Source organism: Leptopilina heterotoma, unplaced genomic scaffold, assembly GCF_015476425.1.
Source record: "Leptopilina heterotoma isolate Lh14 unplaced genomic scaffold, ASM1547642v1 Lhet_135, whole genome shotgun sequence".
NCBI classification, from domain to species: domain Eukaryota; kingdom Metazoa; phylum Arthropoda; class Insecta; order Hymenoptera; family Figitidae; genus Leptopilina; species Leptopilina heterotoma.
In genome coordinates, this window is record NW_025110854.1 from 953,292 (window position 1) to 978,353 (window position 25,062).

At 23.8% G+C, this 25,062-nt stretch overlaps 1 protein-coding gene across 2 annotated transcripts in view; it reads right to left on the bottom strand.

The window, feature by feature from the left end:
- The window catches only part of LOC122497619 (tight junction protein ZO-1), a 194,973-nt gene extending 169,920 nt beyond the window's left edge, over positions 1–25,053 (bottom strand). The window contains exons 1-3 of one of the 2 annotated variants that reach the window (XM_043604849.1): positions 24,971–25,053; positions 23,654–24,282; positions 10,077–10,254 (exon numbers count right to left, since the gene is read on the bottom strand). In XM_043604849.1, coding sequence (XP_043460784.1) covers positions 10,077–10,254; positions 23,654–23,948 — 473 coding nt within the window. In that variant the 5' untranslated portion in view covers positions 23,949–24,282; positions 24,971–25,053. Of the gene's footprint in view, positions 1–10,076; positions 10,255–23,653; positions 24,283–24,970 lie in introns of those variants that run through there. The other variant, XM_043604851.1, reaches the window with a different exon arrangement.
- Between the last annotated feature and the right edge of the window lie 9 nt (positions 25,054–25,062).

The following is a 25,062-nucleotide window of genomic DNA, read 5'->3' on the forward strand; positions in this document are numbered from 1 at the left end:
TAAATATTTAAATACCTAATTATTTTGTCTACAAGAATTAAAATATTTCAAATTACTTCAATGCAAAGCAAAGTACCTAATGCTTTTAAAATTCAATCATTTTTTTGTTGAAATTTAAAAATAAAATTATTCAAAGCTTTAATCATTTTATTTTGTTCAATTCTAAATTATAATTCTTATTAGAAAGTTCTACAAGAATGAGATTATTTAAATACAAAAATTAATAATTTAATGAATAATTAAATATTTCTTAACTTTGAATTCTTATAAAGAACTTAATCAAAATTTTTTTAAATAATTAAACTTTTACGAAGAATTGCATTAAAATTTTTGATAATAAAATTCATCCAAGAAATGTAGTTAAAAAATAATTGAAAATACTTATTACACTCTAAGAAACAAATGACATCAAATTTTTTTAAATAATTGAATTTTTACGAGGAATTTTATTAAAATTTTTAAGAATAATTGCATTTTTAGTGGAATTAATTTTAAATTATCTTAAAAATAATTAAAATCCTGTGATGAGTTTTATTATAATTATTTATGAAAATAATTGAATTTTTGACACGAATTTTAATAAAGATTTTTAAATAATTGCATTCTTGAGAAGAATTTAAAGAAAATTTTTTTAAATAAAATTGATTTTGTTCGAAAAAATTTATGAAAATTGTGTTTATAATAATTGATTTTTTTTTTAAATTGTATATTATTTATGAAAATAATAGAATTCTTTCAAAAAATTCTATTAAAATTACATTGAAAACTATTCAAATAATTGAATTCTTTCAAATAATTTTATTAAAATTTTTAAGAATAGTTATATTTTTCGCGGAATTCATTTAAAATTGTATTAAAAATAATTGAAATCCTGCGATGGGTTTTAATATATTTATAAAAAAATAATTGAATTTTTGCAACGATTATTATTAAAATTTGAAGAAATAATTGAATTTCTGAGAAGAATTTTATTATTTATAAAAATAATTCAATTTTTGCAAAGAATTTTATAAAAATCTATTTAAATAATTGATTTTTTTTTAGAAATATTAGGAAACTTCTGTTTTAAATAATTGAATTCCAGTGAAAAATTTTTTTATTTATGAAAATAATTGAATGTTTGTGAAGAATTTTATAAACATTTTTTTAAAATTATTCAACTCTTTTGGGAGTTTTTTTTATTAAAATCGTTTGCAGTGAATTCAATTTTTTTACGGATTTTCCAAAATTTACGGAATTTCAACTAAAGTATTGTTTCCTCGCATCAGAGGCAATTTTTTCTCTTAGTAATTATTTACCTTAATATCAGAGTGATTAAAAAAAATTTCAAGAGGATCCAAGGTGGGAAAAGCAGTAATTTTGATTTTTTTCAATAATAATTTATGTGAAATTCCAGGTTTTTTGGAAAATCCTGGATAACAAAAAAATCAAAATCACTGCTTTCCACGCCTTGGATCCTATTTCAATTTTTTTAAAGAGATTCTAACATTAAAATAAACAATTAGCAAAAGAAAAAATGTGTTCGTTAAATAAACGTTGGGAACTTCAGTTTCATAAATAGATTGTTATTTAAAAAAATAAAAACGACAATAATTCACAAAAATTAATTTTCAAAACAAAAAACAAATGAATGTAGAAAATCTGCAGACGGAATTGAAATCTTCAAATTGTATTGCATTATTATTAAAAGTTGATGACAGTAAATAAAACAGTAGATATATATTTTTCTTCGGTTAAATTTATTTTTGAGTTCCGATTCTTTGTATGGAAAAATGTATTTTTTTTTAAAGAAATAGAGTGCGAAATTTTTCAAAAGGTTTAAAAATATCTGGTAAGGTTTACATTGAAGGTATAAATATAAAGAAAATATATATCAGTGTATATATATATATATATATAAAAGGAAAGAGGTCTCTCGTTCAGAAAAGTTGCTCTGGTTCTTTGGGATTTTGAGGTCATCCTGTACTTGCCTGTACTGCAGTAAATGTGTGTATAAAGTATATATAGTAATGTTCATCAACATAGGAGGCGACTGGTCGCTCGAAACCGGAAACGCAGGAAGCAAGTTTGCCTCAGGGTTACTCTTGGCACGGTAGTTTTTTTTCGTGTTTTTCATTTTTTTCTGCCGATTAAGTACATCTTGTACACGCTCTCTATTCTATCTCAAGTGACTCGATTCAAGTGCATATTCCCGATATAAACAGATATCGAGATCAACTTCTCGTCATTGATGGAGACCAAATAACATACTCTTATCCTTATACATATATTCTATATATTGCAAATAGATCTTAAATTGTTACTCTTGCTTTGCAACAATCGGTTCATCACAATATAGAATATAAAGATAATCACAAATCGAAATCGTATTATTTATGTATAGTTTCTGTTTTGGGAGTGGCTGGCCAATCTTTTGTACATGTACTATTGCAAACTTTTTTTTTAGTAGATAATAATCCCTCATTCAATATTTGGATGACTTTATATTCTTTTGACAGAAAATTATTGTGAAATTTTTCTGTCATTATTTTTACGATGTTTAGAATAGGAAGATTGCGGGCTAAAGAAGGGAGTTTACAAGTAAATTAGGGAGAGCGGGGTTGAAAGTTCCGATTTCGACAAAATGAAAGAAAATAATTGTAAAATAACAAATATTTGTTTTTATTTATGAACTATTTAGTGTGGATTTTTGTGCTGAACTTAAGATTGACCTTAAATTAAAATTTTCTTTTTACTGTGATTATATTGTCTCAAGCGAATTTGGTATGGTTTTTAAGAGATTTTTTTTATAAAAACAAATTCACGTTTATTTTTCGGTCATAAGTAATTATTCCCGGTCATAAAGAATAACTCTCAAAATAAATTATTCTATGAAAGATGAAAGTATAATATTGATAGTTTGTTTATCAACATGAAACAGGAATATGGAGGGTTGACACAAAAACACAGTTTTCTTGCAAGCATCAAATTTATACTAAAGTGGACCAAATTGATGCCAAAAATTTCGATCAATTTTTTATTTGCTTCACATTTTTGGTATCAATTCGATGCAATTTGATATTTTTAAGTTAACAGTGAACTTGATTTTATTTTTCCCTAATTTCCAGACAAAACTTTGACTTTTTCCCAAACCCTAAAAATATTTTAGTTTACTTTCAGGGTTTCTACTGGTCTTTGAAGTCCTGGAATTTGAAAAAATGTCCTTAAATGTCCTGGATTTTGAACTTTTGTCCTTGAATTTTCCATATTTTGCTTTTAAATAGTCAATAATTTAAAAATTTTACTCAAATTTAAAAAAACAATTTTTTTTATCCATCAAAAAATAATTTCAATTTGTCGTTTGATTAAAGAAACTGGTATTTACAATATAGGTTTTTAACTCTTTTTATAATAAAATAAATATTTTTTTTTAAGTAGGTTAATTTGAATTATGTTAATCGTAATATGAAATAATATTACACAATATATAAATGTCCTGGAAAAATAAGAAATCTGTCCTGGAAAGTCCTGAAAATGTCCTGGAATTTTATGTCACATTTTCAGTAAATAAAATATGACTTAAAATTCCCTGATTTTAAAAATAATTGAATTTCCAACAAAATTTTGTAATACATGTTTTTGAATATTTTTAATTTATTGTAAAATCATTTAGAACTTAAATAAAGTTTTTATTTGTTAGGTATCTATTATTTTTCCACAGGTATTAAGATTTCAAAAAATTTCAATTTTTAAATCCTCTAAAATTGAATAATTTATAAGAATTGCTACTTTAACTTATTAAAAATTATTTTCAAGATTTCAATTCAATTATTTTCTAGAAATTTTAACTAAAATCTTTATAAAATGCACTTGTTTACAAGACAATTTCATGAAATTTCGAATGATTTAATAACTTTTGTTCTAATTAGTTCAAATTTTTAATAATTCAAATTTCTTTTGTGACAATATTATTGCAAAAAAAATTTATAAATTGATTTATTTTTCACCATTTAATAGGATGTGAAATTTTTTCTCTTTCAAATTTTTTCGACGAATTTAATTAAAATATTGTATTTTGTTCAATTATTTACAATTGTAAACGTCTGTTACGTTGGACAACAAAATTCATAATTTTCTTATGAATCTCTAAGAAGAATTTAAAAATTTTGAACAATATTTAATTTCTGTGATAAATTTTATTACTTTTGAAAATAATTGAATTTCTGCAATAATTTGTAACTTCTCCAAAATTCAATTTTTTTAGTGTTTTAAACTAAACTTCTTCTATAAATCCATTATTTATAATAGTTTTCGAAAAAGTTCTTTGAGAATATTCAAATTCATTTGTTTATAATTTAATTTTACAAAATTTCAATTATTCGGAAATTCTTCAATTAAACATATAAGAGAAAATAAAAACTTCAAATAATTTTTAAAAAAATCCGTAATTATAAACTTAGGGGCCGTCCATAAACTACGTCACGCCTTAGAGGGGGGGGGAATTCATTTTTTGTGACGTTCTATAGAAAAAATGGCGCTAAAGCATGTAAAATTTGTGACGTGGGTAGGGGGGGGGGGGTGGAAAAATTAGGCAAAATAGTGTGACGTAGTTTATGAACGGCCCCTTATTCAAAAAAATTAATTCCACAGAATTGTTAGTTAAAAATTTGAAAAATTTAAATTTTCAAAGATTTTAATTTGAAACCTTTTCAAAATTAAATTATTTATAAAAATTTAACTGTAATTCATTTTTAAATCAATTTTTAATAGATATATTATTTAAATTATTTAAATACAAAATTAAATAATTTATTGAATAATTGAATGTTTCTTAAAACTGAATTCTCATAAAGAATCGTTATCAACAAATTTTCAAATAATTGAATTCTATCAACGAATTTTAATAAAATTTTTAAGAATAATTACATTTTTCGAAGAATTTGATTAAAATTGTTTTAAAAATAATTGAAATTTTGTAATGAGTTTTATTATTTATGAAAATAATTGAATTATTGCGAATGTCAATTGTCAACAATACAAAATAACAATTAAAAAAAATGTAAATAATTGAATTCCTGTGAAATTTTTATTATTTTGTGAAAATAATTAAATGTTTAAATAGAATTTTATTAAAATTTTTTTAAATATTTGAATTCTTGTCGAAAATTTTATTAAAATAGTAGATATTGGAAATCGTTGAATTGAGGAAAAATTTTGATAATAATTGATATCATTGAAATTTTGCCAAGAATTGTATTAAAATTTTTGAACATAATTGAATTTCAGCGAAAAATTTTATTACTTTTGAAAATAATTGAATTTCTGCAATCATTGTAATTTATCTAAAATTCCCCAAATTGTATCGTACAATTTACGAAATTTTCGTCCTTTTTCAATCAAATTATGGACTTTACAGACCTTTTTTCAAAAAAGCTGACTTTGACAGACTTGAAGCAAATTTACGGACCTTTAAGGAATTTACGGACTTAGTTCGAGCCCTGTATAATTAACCTCGAAATCTGTTAAAAATTCTTTTTTTTTAATACTTGAAAGATTAAAATAATATATACATTGAAATTCAATTCTACTTAATTTGTTTTTGTCACAATAATTATTTCTTTAAAAATTACATACGAATTAAAATGCGGCTCCAAGTTTCTAGAAACATCTGTGAAATACATTCCCACGTCGATAATTTTGCTATAGTTAATGTAAAATAATTTATTTATAAATCGACAATATTAAATGTATCCCTCTAGTAAAACTACTTGATTGCACAGTAGCACACCTGCGATGTTCGAGGCATGGAATAGAGAAAAAAAATGATTTTATCCTACTTTAAATCAGTTGAGTCACACAACTCTCTCGATATATATATTTACAGAAGAGAAGTCATTTCAAAGCAAGCAATGAAGAGATGCCGCTTTCGAGTAAAAACGAAAAATTTCATATGTAGGTAATTAGAAATTAAATTTTTTCTTATTGAAAGAAAGCGCTTTTTAAAATACCTAAATCTTTTCCTAATCTTACGAAACTTTCCTATATTTATTATATATATATATATATAAGTCTAACAAAATGTTATGAAATAGATATTTTCTCTTTACTCTTCTTTTTTCCCAAAAGAAAGAACCTTCCTTTTATAAATTACAATTAAAATAGAAAAAAACCAAGGAGTAAAACTGTTAAACTCCATCAGTAAATTTTAATTTTAATAAGGAAAGATAAAAAAAGTACAGAAAAAAATTTAATTGACAATAGAAAATGCGGTAATATTACAGCTTCTAAGTGCCTGAGAATGTTATACAAAAAAACTTTTATGTTGAGAACTAAACGAATAATAAAATTTAACGAATCCTAGTTAAAATACCCTAAAGATTATAAGTTATTATGACACAAAATTGATACAGTTTTAATATTTAATTGGTAATATTATCTAATTTACTAAAATTAAATTGAATATGTGACGCACGCCTAAGTATAGCAAAAAGATTTATGTTTATAATTTTTGGAGTAAAAAATACAGAAAGAGAATCAATTATTAGTATTAGAAATTACATCCAAAATATAAATACAAAAAAAATAATATATAATAATTTCAATTAATTTAATTATCAGGGTGATCCCAAATTTCAGTTTATCAATTTCCCTGACAATTTACTGCCATTAAAATTATTTTCACTGACAAAATTCCTATCACAGAAAAATATGAAAATTTACGGAAAATGAGTAAAATTTATGAAATTTAATAATTTCTAAAAATTACAATTATAACTCTTCCTGAATTCAATTATTTTATACAATTTACAACTAAACTTCATCTCTACATCAATTATTTTAAATAATTTTCCAAAAGTTCTCCGAGAATTAAATTATTTAAATACAAAAATTCAATTTTTTAATAATTTGAAAAAATAATTTTGGAAATTTGCAATTACAATTCTTCAAAACTTGATTCTAAAAATTCTAACAAAATTTCAATTATTCAAAATCTTTTTAATTGTGTATTTCGAAAATTTAAATAGAAAAATGATTCAAAAATAATTTTTGAAAGATTTGTTTATAGTTATTTTTCGCACTATAAAAATCGAAATGAGTTACATTTAATATAAAAAATATGATATTTGGTGCAATATTTGGAAAAAAGTCAAAAAAGTCGCAATTATTTTTGAAAATAAGTCGAAAAAATCTCAATTTTCTAAATTTTCCTGACAAAAAATTTTTTCTCCTGACATTTCCCTGTCTTCACTGACTTTATTGACATGTGGTAAATTTTTTAAATATTTTAAGTAATTTCAAATTATATAATCACATTAAAAAAAGCGATTTCAATTAAAAAGAAAAGAAGGAACAAATTTTACTCAATATGATCTCTCGCACTAATATAGAATTGAATAAATAATTTTAATGAAGAAATATATTGAAACAGTTTTTTACTCTCTCTCTCTCTCTCTTTTTTAATGAGAATATTATAAAAAAGATCTTTTTAACGTTCAAGAAATCTTAGAACTGAGCGGTGGTCGACCTGGCAGTATCGCGATATCGAATGTCGCGCCCATAAACGAATCATCTTCTCGAATACGCACGCATGTATTTATATATATATACAATCATATCCTGTGAGAAAAATATTGTTCCCTTACGCAATTTTATTACGCGCACCACAAACAGATTAAAAAAAAGGGGAAATTACAGTTCTCATAGGATTAGATTAAAACATGTTTTACACAATTATTAATTAGCAATAATAATAAATTAATTTAATAATGAATTCAAACGTAATTATTTGAAAAAAAGAAGTTTATAAGCAAAAATTGTAGAGAAAAGTAACAGAATTTTAATATGATATTGTTATTTATATGCAAGAGGTCAATAAACGTTCTCGTGTAAAATATATATATATCTATAGTTATGAATGCACACACAGACAATACTTCCTGGTGCAAGTCATTATCTATAAGGTGTCGAAAGTTCGAGCCTTCTTTCTAATAATTCATCTAAACAGCTACCAGACTTAAAAATTCGGGTAGTTTTAATTTTTCTTTTGTGTTTTACACAAGAATTACTACTGTATTTTTTTACATAGTATAAAGTGTTTTCAAACTGAAATTTTTTGAAAATTTAATAACAATTCATCATAGCAATAATAGTTTTTAAATCTTGGGGATAATTTTTGTATAATTACAACAGGGATCACAGGGTAAAAAAAAGTGATTTTAATTTTTTAAAAATGGATTTAGTTTTTAAAAAAATAAGAAAATTTTCAAATTAAATAAAAAATTATTGAAAATATACGTTCCTGAAGTTGGCGTCGACGCTCAGTATCAAAAACTATTTTTTCTTACTTTTAGTGATAAAATTTCAACTAATTTAACTTCTTTCATTCACTTAAGAAAGAGTACTTTTTAAATTTTAACCTTGGAAAAAATTCAGTCATTTCTTTCGGTTTTGTGAAAAAAATATTTTTCGATGCTCAGCGTCGACGCCAACTTCAGGGATCTGAAAAAATTTAATTTAGATTTTTAATTTTTATAAAATTTAATAATTTTTGAAAATTTTATATCGAAAAAAAATTTCATTTATCTAAATATTAAGAATTTTTGGAACATAGAAATTTTACAAAAACTGATGAGTCCATTTTTGAAACTTTTTCTAAATATGTGATTTTTATGAATTATAAATTGTGAAGTACAAAATGTAATTCATAAATATCAGTTTAAGAAAACAAAAAAATAGTTTATCATAGATTTTGTTGAATTCTTTTTAAAATATAAATAAATTAAAAAATACATAAATATTTTAGTTTGAAATGATTGAATTTGAGATTGATTAAAATTAGAATTTAAAATTTATATTATTGTTTGTAATTTAGATCAATCGAATTTGAGTTCAATTGAAAATAAAACACCGAAAAAAATGAAATCTCAAAATGAGAAGAAAATTCCGCTCAAAAATTACTTTTATATTTTATTTTCAATATACGAATATTCATCTACAAAAAAGATTTATTTTTTTCTTTATTTCAAATTATTTTAACTAAAAGACTACTTTTAATCTCTCTTTGATCTAAATTATTCCTCTATAAATGAAACAAATTTAAAGTTGAAAAAAGATATTTTAAGTCTTTTGTTTAATTGTTTTTCTGAATGCAGTTTCAAACTGTTTAAAAATGGAACATTTAATAACAAATATGAAAGAAGAAAATTCTCTTAATTATAAAGGAAAACTTTAATGCACATAGAAAGAGGAAACAATGCTGCAAAACTAGAGGAACCCACTAAAATTGAAAACATTTTTTTTCGGTGAATGAATTGGAATTCTAAAGATTTAAAATTTTTGCCCAAATAATTAAATTCCGAGTCAACTAAAAATTCAATCGTTGAAAGCTTTAACAAATTAAAATTAAAATTTATTAAAATATAAATTAATTAGAAATTCTTGGAAACTGAACTCTCGATTAAAAGTATTTGAAAAATTTACAAAACCAAAAAGAACAAAAGGTGACAATCTGTGATCCCTGTTACAATAATTTTCTGCATAAATTAAAAAGAAACCTTGTTTCATAAACATTATTTAAATTACTTATATGGAAATACTTTTAAAATAAACAGAAAAAATACCATTTTGTAAAAAATGATTTTAAAAGTCGCGAAGAAAATTCAGTTATACATTAAAATAATAAATACATAAATATTGAAAATTAAATAATTAGAAAATATCTCTTCTTAAGCATAATCACTTACATCCAGAAAAAAATGTTCAGTTTTGTAATTGAAAAATTGAAATTAAGTTTTTAATTATAATCTTTTGCATATTAAAAACGAATTTCAATAATATTTAAGCAATCTTGTCTATATATTTATTTTGATACTTCCCATTATATTTTCATGTCAATAAATTACCTCCACTTTCTTTATTATATATATTTTTGAATAAAATATCGATTTGAAGAAAAATTTTGATGCGACTAATTTTAATAAATAATTAGACAGGTTTTCAAGACTGGTTCATAATTAACATAAATGAGCAACTTACATTATTTAAAAGAAAAAAAAAGATGATGTGAGATGAATTATATTTATGTAAAAATTATTTACCTTTCTTTTTTCTCACTGTCCGATGAATTATTAAGGTCAACATTTCCATTGATACTTTGCGAATGTTCCTCGGAATTTTTAACAGGAGTTGGCGATTGTCCCATAGTATCAATTTTAACATCCAAATCCTCCTCTTCGTCTAGAAGAGATTCTTTTTTCTGTTGTGAATTCTGATCCCCTGCAAAAAAAATAGATCGATATATTATGTAATTATGTAAATTGTGTGTATTCGAGAATGTGCGAGGGAAAGATATAAGGATGAATAATATCATCAGTTATTATTATTAATATCATCATCATTCTGACATAACTTGGGTCATTGTTCTATTGTCGAGTGGACACGTTAAACTATTAAAGGTTCAGACAATAATTTTATGACTGTTCCTAATTTTATTTGCACCTAAGAAATTATTTCTTTTTCAAATTAAAACTTTATAAGTAATTTTACGTCAAGTAATAAAAAAATAAAACAGAAAATTTCTGAATGATAAATTTAAGTTTTTAACACAGAAAATTGTGGGGGGTATTTTTTAACATCAAAATGGATTAAAATAATCTGCAACGTTTTGATCCATCGAGGATTAAAAAAATCCTTCGAAGGATTATTTTTTCAAAATGTTTTAAAAATGATTTAGTTTTTTTTCAAATTTACAAATTCAAAAATTGAGTACAAAACTTAAAATCTAAAATTCATAAGTAAATCAAAGAATTAAAGTATACAATAGGATTTTTTAAAATCCAAAATTTGATTTAATAAATTAAAAACAGTTAAACGTTAAAAAATTAGGTGCAAGTTAAAAATTTAAAGGTTGGACTACATGTTTTCGAAATTTTATGTTTTGAAAAAAATATTTAGATAAATTCATTTTGTCTTATTGTATTTTTCTTAAAATTTAGTAGCAAAACTACAACAGAATACTTATTTTCTAACTGACGTATTTTACTGATATTAAAATAATTTTCCAAGATAAAATTTTTTTACAGAAAGTAATGAAAATTTGAAAAATTAATAAAAATTCTTAAAAAATGTATTTAAGAAATGCATAATAATTAGAAGCTGAGGATATAATATCCAGAGTCTATTCTACTTTGATCTCAAGGAAGTATCTGATAGACAGTCAAAACAAAAATTAGTTCAATATCATAATTTCGTACATTTTTTGTATAAAAAAGGTACATTTAAATTTGATTTATTGGAAGCCTAAATAATTTAATTTTAAACAATTAAAAGTTGAATTTGAATAAAAATTACGATTTTCGGTCAATAAAAAACTATATTTAGGTAAAATAACCTAAAATTTAACAATTATTTCTTACTGACCAAAAAAAGTCATTTTTATTCAAATGCAACTTTAAATTGTTCAAAATGTTGAAAATTGAATTCTTTGCACTTCTAATAAAATAAATTTTAAATTTAATTTTCCTTTCCCTTTAAAATACGAAATTATAATAATAATAATTTTCGAAAAAGTTAATCTTTGACAATTTTCAAATCCATTTGTTTACAATATTCAATTTTACGAAATTTCAATTATTCGTTAATTCTTCAATTCTTTTATTCTTCAAATGAAAACTTAAAATAACATAATTCAATTAAACTTTTTCAAAAAAATTAATTTAAAAATTCAATTATTTCTAAAAAAATTCACGCTACATTGCTTTTAATATTCAATTATTATCTAAAGTTTTAACTGAAATTCATTTGTAAATCAATTTTTATTAGTAAATTCTACTAGAATTCAATTATTTAAATACAAAAATAAATAATGTATTGAATAACTGAATGTTTCTTAAAATTCAATTCCCATAAAGAATTTTATCAACGAATTTTTAAATAATTGAATTCTTTCGACGAATTTAAAAAAATTTTTAAGAATTGAAATTTTGACGAGAATTTTTAAAATTTGTTAACATAATTGAATTTCTAAGAAGAATTTTATAGCTTTTGAAAATAATTGACTTTTTACAATCGTTTGTAATTTCTCTAAAATTCTCCAAATTATATCCTACAATTTACGAACTTTTCGTCTTGTCTTTTACTTTTACGGACTTCAAGTATAGTTACAGACTTTTACGGGATTTACTCTGACAAAAAAATTTTTTTCCTGTCATTTCTCTGATTATACTGTCACGTAGCCGCCCTACATATTTTTTATTTTCCGCCCAAAACTTAATTTTTATCTGATTAGATAAGAAATTGTAAAATTTAAAACTCCTCGTAACCCCTTTTTTAAAAATAATTCATTTTTCAAGTACCTTCCTATATGAAGCTGAAGTTTCCTACAAAGTTTCAGAAAAATTAATTTAAAAATCTGAATTTGGGGAGAACGGAAACTTAACTTTTTGATGAAAGTCTTTAAAAACGCCATGATACTCAAATTTACGTAGAAAAATACATGTCTCTACTAAATTTGATAAATTATTATTTATTAATTAATTCAATCGGTCAAATAGTCTTTTTTATAGAACAAGAAATTATTATGTCAAAAAGTGAGAATAATTTTGGGTTCCCTGCGGTATAATTTTGTATTTGAAACCCTAATAATACAATATAACAATTTATTAAAAAACAAAATTTCAAAATTAAAGAACAAATTTTCGAGAAATTTATAACTCAAATTTAAAGTCCAAACAATAATTTCAGAAATTAAAAATTAAAAACTTGATTTCAAAAATTAGAAAAACTTCTTCGGCACTCCAAAAGGATATTTTATTTACGTCATTGCACATTCTATTATAGCAATCCGTATGCATTTCATACTATACAAACAACGTAAATAAATGCAAGCACCGTTGTAAATATATCAAGATTATTATACAAACTGTTTGTTTTCATTTATAGATATTATTTTCACTTTTCATAATTCCGCAAAGAAAGTTTAAAGACATCTCTCTCTATACGTGTATAGTGTCTACGGTGTCTACTATGTACTTCTTTTAAGTATAATTCCGCAATGTGTCTCTTTCGTAATTCTCACGCGAGTATTTAGGAAATTCTTCCAACACAGCATTTAATTCGAGACTGAATTTCGTTCGATCGCTCACACTTAGCCTATCAATCAATTTAGATTTATTGCCAGTGTGTTAACAATTAGCGGCAAAAAAGAAAAAAAGAAAGTGCTACACTGGCAAATTTGGAAAATCTTCTTGGAACTTGTTACCATATCATGAGCGCATATTCTGTTTACTTTTAGGTCGATGTAAAATATAGGTATTAAAATCATTTTTATTTTTTTTTTATTTTTTACTTTTATTTCTCAAGTGTAGGGTTTAATGAAAAATTGCAAAAGTAAAATATTAGAAACAGAAACATGTTTCTGCTTCTAATATTTTACTTTTGCAATTTTTTATTAAACATTATAGTGTATAAATATTTCATTCCTAAATATTTAATATTCACTATTTAATTATAAAAAATTTTAATAAGTACTTAGATAATTCATTACCTAGATAATTAACAAAATGTTTTATTATTATTATTTACAATTTTTTAATTTATTACATAACAACTAGAACTTTTTTTTAGTGTATTATTATATTTCAATATTTAATAATAAAATATTTAATTTAACAGTAAAAATTACTATACAAATTTTTAATATTCAGTACTTAACATTTTATTACACTATAAAAAAATACTTCCAAAATTATTTAAACATTTTGCATAATCCAATTGTTTTGATTGAAATATAAATTTTAGAAAGATTTCTCGAAAGTGTAAACATATGCGGAAATTATTAAAGAACCTCTATTATTATAATTTTTAATTTGGTTCAATGTGAGATAACCCAATGGCAAATGGTGTATGCAATTACGCAATTCAGCAAAAAGAAATGAACACTTATAAACTGAGTGTCCTGCAGTATAAAACATAAATACACTACTCATACTCCCGAGAAATAGAAAACGTAAAATGTTTCAATAAACTAAATTTAAATTATGAGATAAAATAACCAAATTATAAAATGTAAAATATAAACAATCATTTAAACTATTTACTTTATTATGTATCCTTTGTTTTCGATTATGCAAAAATTACAAGTTTTTAATTTTTTTACCTCTCAATTCAATTTTTTCATTACACAAGAAATTGTAAATTTTATTTTATATTTATTTAAATAGTGTATAAATCTCGTAGGATAAACTTTATAATTATGAATTTTACTCTGAAAAAAATGTATTTGATTCAAGAAAATAATTTACGCTTGACTATTAGCAAAATAAATATTTATTTACTGTATTAAATAATTTTTGTTTAAGCGAATTAAATTGTTTTCACTTTAAATACTGAAATTATTAATTCAATTAAAATTTATTTAATTAAAATAAAAATGATTTGCTCTCCAAATCTGAATTAGTCAAAAATAACGAAATAAATAAATAACTACAAAATAATAGACAAATTTTACGAATTGAATTAGTTACCAAAAATTGAAGTTATTTTTACCTGTAACCTAAAAGTGAATTTAACTAATAATTATTTATTATTAACTATTTCATTAGTAAAATATTACTATTTGAATCAGTGTCAAAATTTCAATTATTTTTATAAATAATAAAATTCTTCTCCAAAATTCAATTATTTTCAAAAATTGTAATAAAATTCTTGGCAAAATTTCAATTATTTTCAGAAATTTTCCTCAATTCAATGATTTTTAATATCTACAATTTTAATATAATTTTTCCAAATTTTAATTATTTAAAAAATATTTTAATAAAATTCTGAGCAAACATTTAATTTTTTGCATAAATATCAAAAGTTTCGAACGTTCAAAGCAACTAAATATTTTCAAAAATTACTGGCTGTAATAAAAATTAAAAATGTAAATTAAACACTTTGAAACTTTAGGAATTATTTTGTAGTACTTGAAGCAATATTATTTCAATAAAATTTGAATTTGGTGAAGAAATATAAATGAATTTTGTTCCATTTAAACGTTCAAAATTTTAATGCTAGCAACAATAAATAAAAATAAATAATGTTTTGAAATTATACCATAAAAAATTATTTTCTACAATGAAAAGAAAATTTTGTTACCTACTTATTTCCATTATCCATTTTAAAAAGAAAAAAAACAATCAAAAACAAAAATTTTATTGTCATAAATTTTTTTAGGAGAAAAATATATTTTTGTAAATAAATAAGTATTCTAACCGTATATTTAAATAAATATCTTAGAACAAAAAATAAATAATAATAAGAATATATAATAAGTATTAATTTATTGAAAAATGAACTATTTTTAAAATTATAAAAAATATGACATTATATTAAGTGCAGAATTTTTCTCATTTTTATTATACACGCATATTCAAACGTCCCTTTATGTTTTGAAATAAAATTTATAGTTTCGTGATCTATAAATGAAAACGTTTCAGTTCAAAGCTTGCTCTAAACAAAGGAAGTAACGTATTCCAAATTATATGCTTAAGTAGTAAATTATTCCCAGGGATAACTCTCATTAACCTTTTCAGGCCCGACGGTTTTAAAACGACAACACACACGTCATTTTAGAAAATTAAGTTGCTAGCGTCTAGAAGAAAATTGTCTGCCCAGCGGTTTTCTTTTTCAAAAATTAATGATTCACAAATTTTTAACGTGAAAAATGGACGAAATATTTTTTTCTTTCAAATATTTTGATAAATTACGTCATAATTACAATAAAAATTAAAAACTTAAATTTTACATTATAGAAACATTATAATTAAGTTTTTTGAAAGTGACGCAAAATTAATGTAATAAAATTTGAATTTAAAGAAGAAATAAATAAATTTCTTTCATATTAAACGTTTAGAATTTTAGGACCATAAAAATTAAATAATATACATAGAAAATTAACAGACAAATTTAAAAATCATAAATCCTTTTTAAAAAAAAGCTTCAAAAATATTTCCAGATTTATTATTATTTTTCTAAAATTTATTCTTTTTATTAATTATTTTTTCATAGCCTTATTATTTTTATTATCTTTCTTTATATATCTCTAGATTTATTTCTTTATTATTTTTATCTATATAGGCAGATTTGTAATTTTTTTTAACAGTTATATAGAAAATAGTTAATAAATTAATAATAAAGAAATGGAACAAAAATTTGAATTAAAAGTATTAATATTTTCAAACTAAACTATAAAAATTGAAAAAAACATTACACGAGAAAACAAAAATCAGTAATAATTAAATAAAAACGCAAAAATAAATAATTTGCCGAGAGAAATAAGAACAATTACAATAACAATTAACGATGCAATAAAAATTGTGTAAATGTGAAGAAATAGATCTGTCAAGGTTCCACACAAATTTCCCTTGAATTTCTTACACATAAAAGCAGGTGTAAAAAGGAACACAGGTGTTGAAAAGATCAGGTTTAAGATCGAGTTTATCTTTTCAAGCTAAAGATGCGCCATAAAAGCTCTCTTCACACACGATACTCGGATGGAGAGGAGAAAAGTTAAAGAGTGTCCCATCTTTATTGTCACACACATATACCTCTGCGGATAAATTCAATGGAATTTATTTTTATACACACTACCCTCAACAAAAAGTGGAGAAAATATTTTTTCTTCAAAAAAAAAGAAGAAGAAAATAATGAAAAAATGCAATTTCGATCACAAATGAATACTTGCAAAAGATGACGATGAATTTCTCTTGAAGGACATATAATGTAATAGTAAAGAAAAAAAAATATATGCATATAGTGAATATAATATAGTGAATGAATAAACGAGAATGTATATAGAAGCCTATGTGAATCTTTTTTTCCCCCTGTTCCGCTTCTTGTAATGAACGCACACTACATGTCTCGCACCTTAAGGTCCTTACCAACCATATTGTAGTGATGGGAAAGGGAATTTTAAAATTATGCTATATCTACACGCCAAGTACAAGGGCATCATGTACAATATACAATCATGGTATGATACTCGATGGTACATTGACTATCGGGATAATTAAAAAAACTGCATTAATGGGAAGTTGGAAGAGACGAGACGAGAGAGAATTCCCACGAGATACAATGAACACCCGCAGAAGACAATGGTTCTTCCTTGGGTTCACGATACGTATATACCTATATATATAAACTTCACTAAAAACCTAATCGTTCTCCTCTGTTCTACCTCATTTCAAAAGAAAAATTATTTTTTCCTTCCAAATGATTCAACTCATCGAAATTCTTCTTCAACCATGGAACTCAATTTTTTTCCATTTCCAATTTCCTTTATTAGATCAAATTTAATACATAATCTACTTTAAATAATTTAAAATTTTCATTTTTAAATACTTTTTTAAAAAAACTTACTGACTGTAATTAAAATTTAATAAATATAGATTCAGCCAAGAAGACTAGAGACAGGAGGACTAACTGCAGTAGTGGGGGTAGGACAAATATAGGGGGATTATGAAGGCGTGGTTAGATTGCGCCAAGTATCGTGTTTTGATTCTGCACTTACACTCACACACGCGTGTCACGTATTCAAATATATAATGTAAGAGTGTTGAGATGTGCAGAACCGAAAACAAGATATTTGGCGCAATCTAACTACGCCTTCAGAACCCCCCTAATACTGACTCACTGCTGTGAGTGAGAAAACAGCCGAGTTAGCCCTCCTGTCTCTAGTCTTCTTGGATTCAGCATACGGACCAATTACACTGACAAAAATATATAATCAGTCCGACTGAAATAAAAGAACATTTGACTAAAAATTATAAATTAAATTTTTCATAACTATAAAACATGAAGATATCGATAACGATTTCGATCGATTTCTTCATGTTTTATAATAATTAAATATGGTTGAGTGATAAAATCATTATCAATTATTCAATTATTATTTTCAAGAATTTTTAACTAAAATTCTTCTTTAAATCGATTATTTTTAATAATTTACGAAAATATTCTTTGCCAATTTTCAAATCCATTTTTTTACAATAATAGGGTCAGAATTCGTGAAAATTTCCCCACAAAAAATAAAAGGTATTTTTTTAAACAAAATTTGATTTCTCCTAAATGAATGAACCGATTTAAATGAACCAAGCGGGAATATAAAAGGGATAAAATATACTTTCGTTTAGAATTAGAAAATTTTTAAAAAGTTTATTTTTTAATAATTATTTAATAAATTTTTTACAAACTCAATTTTTTTAATGTTCTGCGCCTTTTAAAAATTTGAAAAAAATATTAACATACACTTAAAACTATAAGAAATCAAAATCCGTTGATAAAATTTAGGAGCGACACTTATTTTAAAAGTTATAATGAAAATTATATTGAACGGAGATGCGATTTTGATGATTTTCAGAATTTTAAAACATTATTTTTAACTACGAAATGAACAAAACACTGTCAAAATAACATTTTTATTCAATTATATAACCATAAAAATTGATAAAAATGATCAAAAACTAAGTTCAGCTGTTGATGCACTACACCGCGCCAATATAATTTTCATTATAACTTTTAAAATAATTGTCGCTCCTAAATTTTATCAACGGATTTTGATTTCTTATAGTTTTAAGTGTGTGTTAATATTTTTTTTCAAATTTTTAAAAGGCGCAGAACATTAAAAAAAATTATTTGTTTATAAAAAATTTATTAAATAATTATTAAAAAATAAACTTTTTGAAAATTTTCTAATTCTAAACGAAAGTATATTTTATCCCCTTTATATTCCCGCTTGGTTCATTTAAATCGGTTCATTCATTTAGGAGAAATCAAATTTTGTTTAAAAAGTTGCAAAAAAATTAATTTTGCAATAACTTTTGTAAAAAATAATTTTTTTTCTGTTTTTTTGGTGGACACATTCTTAAGGCCAAATAGAAATGTTTTTTCAACATTTCGATTTAAAAAAAATACCTTTTATTTTTTGTGGGGAAATTTTCACGAATTCTGACCCAATATATTCATTTCATTTTTAAATCAATTTCTATTAGAAAATTCTACTGGAATTCAATTATTTAAATACAAAAATAAATAATTTATTGAATAATTGAATGTTTCTTAAAATCAATTCCCATAAAGAATTATATTAAGAAACTTTTAAAGAATTGAGGCCTTGGATCCAATAACTCGCCCGACGCTCGGAGGTACGCGCTAATACCAGTCGGGTAGCAGTGAGTGGCCCAGAGGCGCTCACTGCTCACTGACTGGCAGTTGCGCGTTCCTCCGAGCGTCGGGCGAGTTATTGGATCCAAGGCCTCAATTGAATAATTTAATTACAAAGAAGAATTTTATTATTTTTGAACAATATTTAATTTTTGCGAAGGATATTATTACTCTTGAAAATAATTGAATTTTTGCAATAATTTGTAACATTTCCAAAATTAAATTTTTTTACGAGTTTTCAACTAAAATTCTTCTATAAATGCATTATTTTTAATAATTTTTGAAAAAGTTCTTTGAGTATTTTCAAATTCATTTGTTTATAATTCAATTTTACAAAATTTCAATTATTCGTAAATTCAGATTTTCAAAATTTTCAATTTGAAACCTTTTCAAAATTCAATTATTTTAAAAAAAAATTCATGCTATAATGCTTCTAATATTCAATTATTATCTAAAATTTTAACTAAATTCATTTTTAAATCAATTTTTATTAGAAAATTCTACTAGAGTTCAATTATTTAAATACAAAAATAAATGATTTATTAAATAATTAAATGTTTCTTTAAATTCAATTCTCATAAAGAATTTTAATAAAATTTTTAAGAATAGAATTAAATTTTTCGAGAAATTCGATTAAAATATTGTATATATAAATATCTATTAAAAATAATTGAAATTCTGCGATGAGTTTTATTATTTGTGAAAATAATTGAATCCCTAAGAAGAATTTTATTATTTTTGAACAATTTTTAATTTTTGCGAAGAATATTATTACTCTTGAAAATAATTGAATTTTTGCAATTGTTTGTAACTTTTCCAAAATTAAATTTTTTTTACGCGTTCTAAAAATTCGATTGATTCTCATAAGAATTTTAATAAAATTTTTAAGAATAATTAAATTTTTTGAGGAATTTGATTAAATTTATATTGAAAATAATTGAAATTCTGAAATGAGTTTTATTATTTATGAAAATATTTGAATTGTTGCGTAGAAATTTGTAAAAAAAATTGTAAATACATAATTGAATTCCTGTGAATTTTGTATTATTTTATGAAAATAATTAAATGTTTGCCTAGAATTTTATCAAATTCTTTTTTTAATAATTGAATTCTTTTGGAAAATTGTTGATAATAATTGAATTTCGGAGAAAAATTCTTATATTTCTAAAGATAATTGCAATTTTTATGAGGATTTTTTGAAATTTTTGAAAGTAATTGAATTTTTGCGAAGAATTTGAATTCTTTTGAAAATAATTGAATTTCTGCAATCATTTGTAATTTTTCTGAAATTCTTCACGGGATTTACGGACCTAGGTCGAGCCCTGGAACACTGAAAGCAAATACCATTTAATTGATTTAATTAAAAATTATTTAATTTAAGTAAATATTTATTTGATAATAGGTACACCCAGAAAAAAGATATATTTAATTCAGGGCCAACTAGACTTTTTATTTGTTTTGAATAAATTTTTATAATTGATTCAAATAAAAATTTTATTTATGTCGAATAAAATTTGTATTTGAAGCAAATAAATAACCAATTTGGCTCTGAGACAAATATACTTTTATATTTAACTCAAATAAATTATATTTGGTTTAAATAAAATTTTTCTCTGGGTATAGACATGAAGGTAAACGGATAAACGGTTATTTGTATCAAATAAAACTACAGGCCTTGGATCGACTTTAAAAAGCAAAAAAAAAAAAATGGTTTTGCTCAATGCATAGTACAAAAAAGATTATCAGGTACCTAAAATCATTTCAAGTCTTAATTTTTCAGAGTTGTCATAAAAATTTGATTTTCTATTTTCCTGACTTTCCACGAAGTTGAAGTCTACAACGTTGATCAACGAAAAAAATTTATTTACATTCAAATTGTAAAACAATTATCATCAAAATATAAACATCAATTTTTTTCTAAATATTTTTGTGTCAATATTGGTGCGTTTTCTATAATTAATTTACTTAGTGAACATTTTTTTTCGTTGATCAGCGTTGTGGACTTCAACTTGGTACTTTCGTTTAACTACCAGAAATTTTTTTAATTATTTTCTTTATCCTAATTATTTTAAGTTTTTGTAAAGTTCAATTATTTTTTTTTAAAATTATTTGCAAATAATTTTTAACACTTTAATTTTAATATTTTTCTTCAAAAAAACTTGATTATACTTTTAAAAATTGCAATAAAAATTATTGAAATAATAAAAATTTAATCATTTCTGAAAATTGAAACTGTGATTTTCCGTTAAATTTCAATTATTTTCTCGAATTTAAAAAAAAAAATTATTTAGAAGTTAATTATAATTTAAAACAATAAATATTTAAATATTATTATTATTATTATTTTTGCAATAACTATAATTAATTTTATACAATAAGAGTTTAAAAAAGTGTGTTTCTTTAAATTCTGTAACAGAAAGTCCCCTTAAATACAAAAAATTTAATTTTTTTAATAAAAATTGCACACTGTAACACTTTAAATTTTTTCTTAAAGTTATTACTTAAGATGAAAAAGAAAATCTTAGGATAATTTAAGGTTTTTAGTATTTTCAAAGTACAAAAATCAGAATTTTTGTGCATTTCCAGAAATTTAATGTATTTCCACGTTATCTTTGGATAAAATTAAAATTACCTAACTTATCTGATTGTCCTGACCTGCGACAACTGTTATTGTCAAAAATTCATAAATATGTAAAAAAATTTTATTCAAATCAACTAAAGTTGATTTGAATAAAAATGATCTGATAATAAATAAATATTCATTTGATAATAGTTACGTATGGTAATTCTTATTTCAATTCATTATCTCCATTTATTGTTTCTATATTAAATTTTCTTTTAATTTATTATTACAACAAGAAGAACATAAATCAATTGTTAAAGAAACTATAATAAATTTTTGTATATTAGAACAAAATTTAATGAGTGTAAAAACTAAAGTATAATTCGAACAGGCAATTATAAACTAAAAGTCTCACGAGTATGACAACAACCTTAAAGAAAAAAAAATAGATTCGAACACGGAAAAGAGAAACGTGTTTTCCAGCTTCTTTTATACGAGTTTTAGATAAACTTCTATATCACCTTCGTGACAGAAAACGATTTCTGTTTTCCCAAGGTTTGCAGGTATAAGAAAAGATAATATTTTCTCAATTTGCTCAAGCAATGTGTTTAAACGACTTTTATAGGATAGTAACTTAAGTTTTGAGTGAAAAAAACTAAACCCGATCTTTTTAAAGAGACGTATTTGTGCTACTATTTTACACCTGTTGTATATATATATAAAATTCTGGGACATTATAGTAGCAATTGACCCATTTTAAATGATATTTTTAATGTTCATACTTTTACCTAGATATTAATTTTCCCTTATTATGTACAGTTAATTTTCTGGACAAGCCTTGCGTCTTTTGCATTATTGCCTATATAATTTTACAACAAACTTGCGGTACATAAATATCCCGGAAAAAATTATTTTTTCTAATAGCAGAACTTGAGAAAACACAGTAATTATATTATTTGGAAAACGTGATTTAGAGATATAAATCAACTTTTACCTAATAATTGGCCCAATTTTCAATTAACTGTTTGAATTGCAAAATTAAACGTGAAAATGTTTAATGTAAATTTATGGTTGAATTAATTTTTCCCATAATTTTAGGTTTGATGATTTTTAATTCGATTTTTGAAATTTTTTTCTATTTAATTGATATTTTAACTTTAGTCATTGATATAGATATAATTAATGAAGATAAGAAAATTAATTCAATTAGAAAAGAGAAATCTTACAAAGAAGACAATATTGCCATTATTCATTATAATTAAGATAACTGCGAATTCTTTAGTTATCTCTCAAAAGTACTAATTGAAATTCATTATCATTATAGGAACTTTTTAGTTTCAATATAGAAAGTAAACCGCAATGCAGAAAATGCATTTTTTTCAATTTACACTTCCTTGTTATTATTATTATCATCATTAGTAATTAAATTTATTTTCCGAAGCAAAATTTAAAAAATTATTTTAAAAATTAAATCATCTAACTGTCACATCATTGAGAGTATTTCGAGAAATCCCTCGGTCTTTTGAAAAATAGCTATTTTTCTCAGAGAAGTGCCAGCGGACCCTTTGTATAATATAAAAGGTCAAAGAAAGATGCTTCCGTGCCGCCAAAAGGAAGCAGAAAATAAAAAATTTTTTCTCAACGCAAAACATTTGGATTTAACGTTCAAGCATTCAGTGTTTTTCAACCTCCAAACTGTTCACTCAAGCATGGAATTGATATAATCGAAAGTTTATAATGCACTTGCAATAAAGAAAATATAACTAAATTGTCTTAAATTTCAACCTCCGCTTCAAATAAATATCAAATTCAAGAAAATAATTTTTCTATAAAATAAAAGTAATACCTATATTTTTTCCCTTTTTATGAAATAAAAGTATCATAAAGAAAGAGTAAACAAAAGAGACATACCGTTAACACCGTGATGGTCCACAAGAAGATCAGTCAAAACATGGGGACACACAGCCTCCAGAGCAAAGCAAAACTCCCGGAAAGCATTGAAACCTTTAGTGCCAATCACGTCGATGAATAAATCGATGTCGGTTTCGCTTGAACGATCTGCACTGCCAGCGACCGCGTCTCTGTCAACCTCCGAAATCACTCCACGTTTCACCAACACATTCAATAAATTTGTAGCATTTAATTCGCGGAGGAGGGACGCTTTGTGTCGACACATGAGACTTCTAACCTCCGAGGATCCCGCCATGCTTACATTTAACACTATACTCGCGCGTTTACGAAGCAACAGGTGTCACTGGCTCGAAAAACTTTCTTCCCCTTCACTCTTCGCAGCAAAGACTCATCTCAGAGCAACTCCCACCGATCCTTTTTCCTTCTGCTGCTATATAGCTTCTACCATTTATTCCCATTCCTTTTCTACCCACGCTTTAAAGCACATTGTCCCTCTCTATTTCACTGTCTTCGATTTATTTCTTTCTCTTTTCTTTGATCCTATCCCCACCTACCCTTCTCGACAATGTTGCCGACTTGCCGTTGCCGTTCACCCTTTTGAGGTTATGTTCATCACTCTTCAAAAAATTCTATATGTATACAAATTTTTAAAAACTTCGTATCAAAATATTTAGAATTCGTAAACATGACTAAAGTATTTTAATAATTAGTAAGTTTTCTTTATTTGTCATTTGGTTCAAATAGAAAAAACTTAGCGACTTAATATTTCAATCTCTAAATATTTTTGCATCGCGTTCTGCAGTCATTCTGCTTATTGATTTTATACCCTACTAATCAAATTAACATTTTCATTAACAATATCTCGATTTTTGAATATTTTACTTTAGTTTATTTACAATGTGATCTGATAAAAACAAAAACAAAACCGTCAAAAGTTGTAAAACATTTGAAAATGTTTCGTAAAATTTCGTTAAAAATCGTTTACTTCCGATTGATCTGGTCGCGCATGCGCAAATGACCGACAAAAAAGGCGCAACAATTACTTTCACATTTTAATAATTTTTTACCAAATTTAGTCAAAATTTTCTAATTTTAGTAATCTTTACACGAATTAAACCTATTCTACTTATTTAATTTCAATTCCGGGACAATATATTTTTTGGAAAATCGAGAATTTAGAAAATTGTCGCGCCCTAACCTAAGATAATACCGATTTTCGGTTTATTAATACAATTCGCAATCTTAGTTTGATTACATAATTTCTTTATTAAATACTATATTAAAGCTCTACTATATCGAAAACTAAACAATTTTTACCCAAAAATACTCGGTTGATTCCTTTTATTTAGTACAAAAAGACATGAAACAAACGGACTAAAACACTTTGTAACTTTGAAAATGATTCGGAC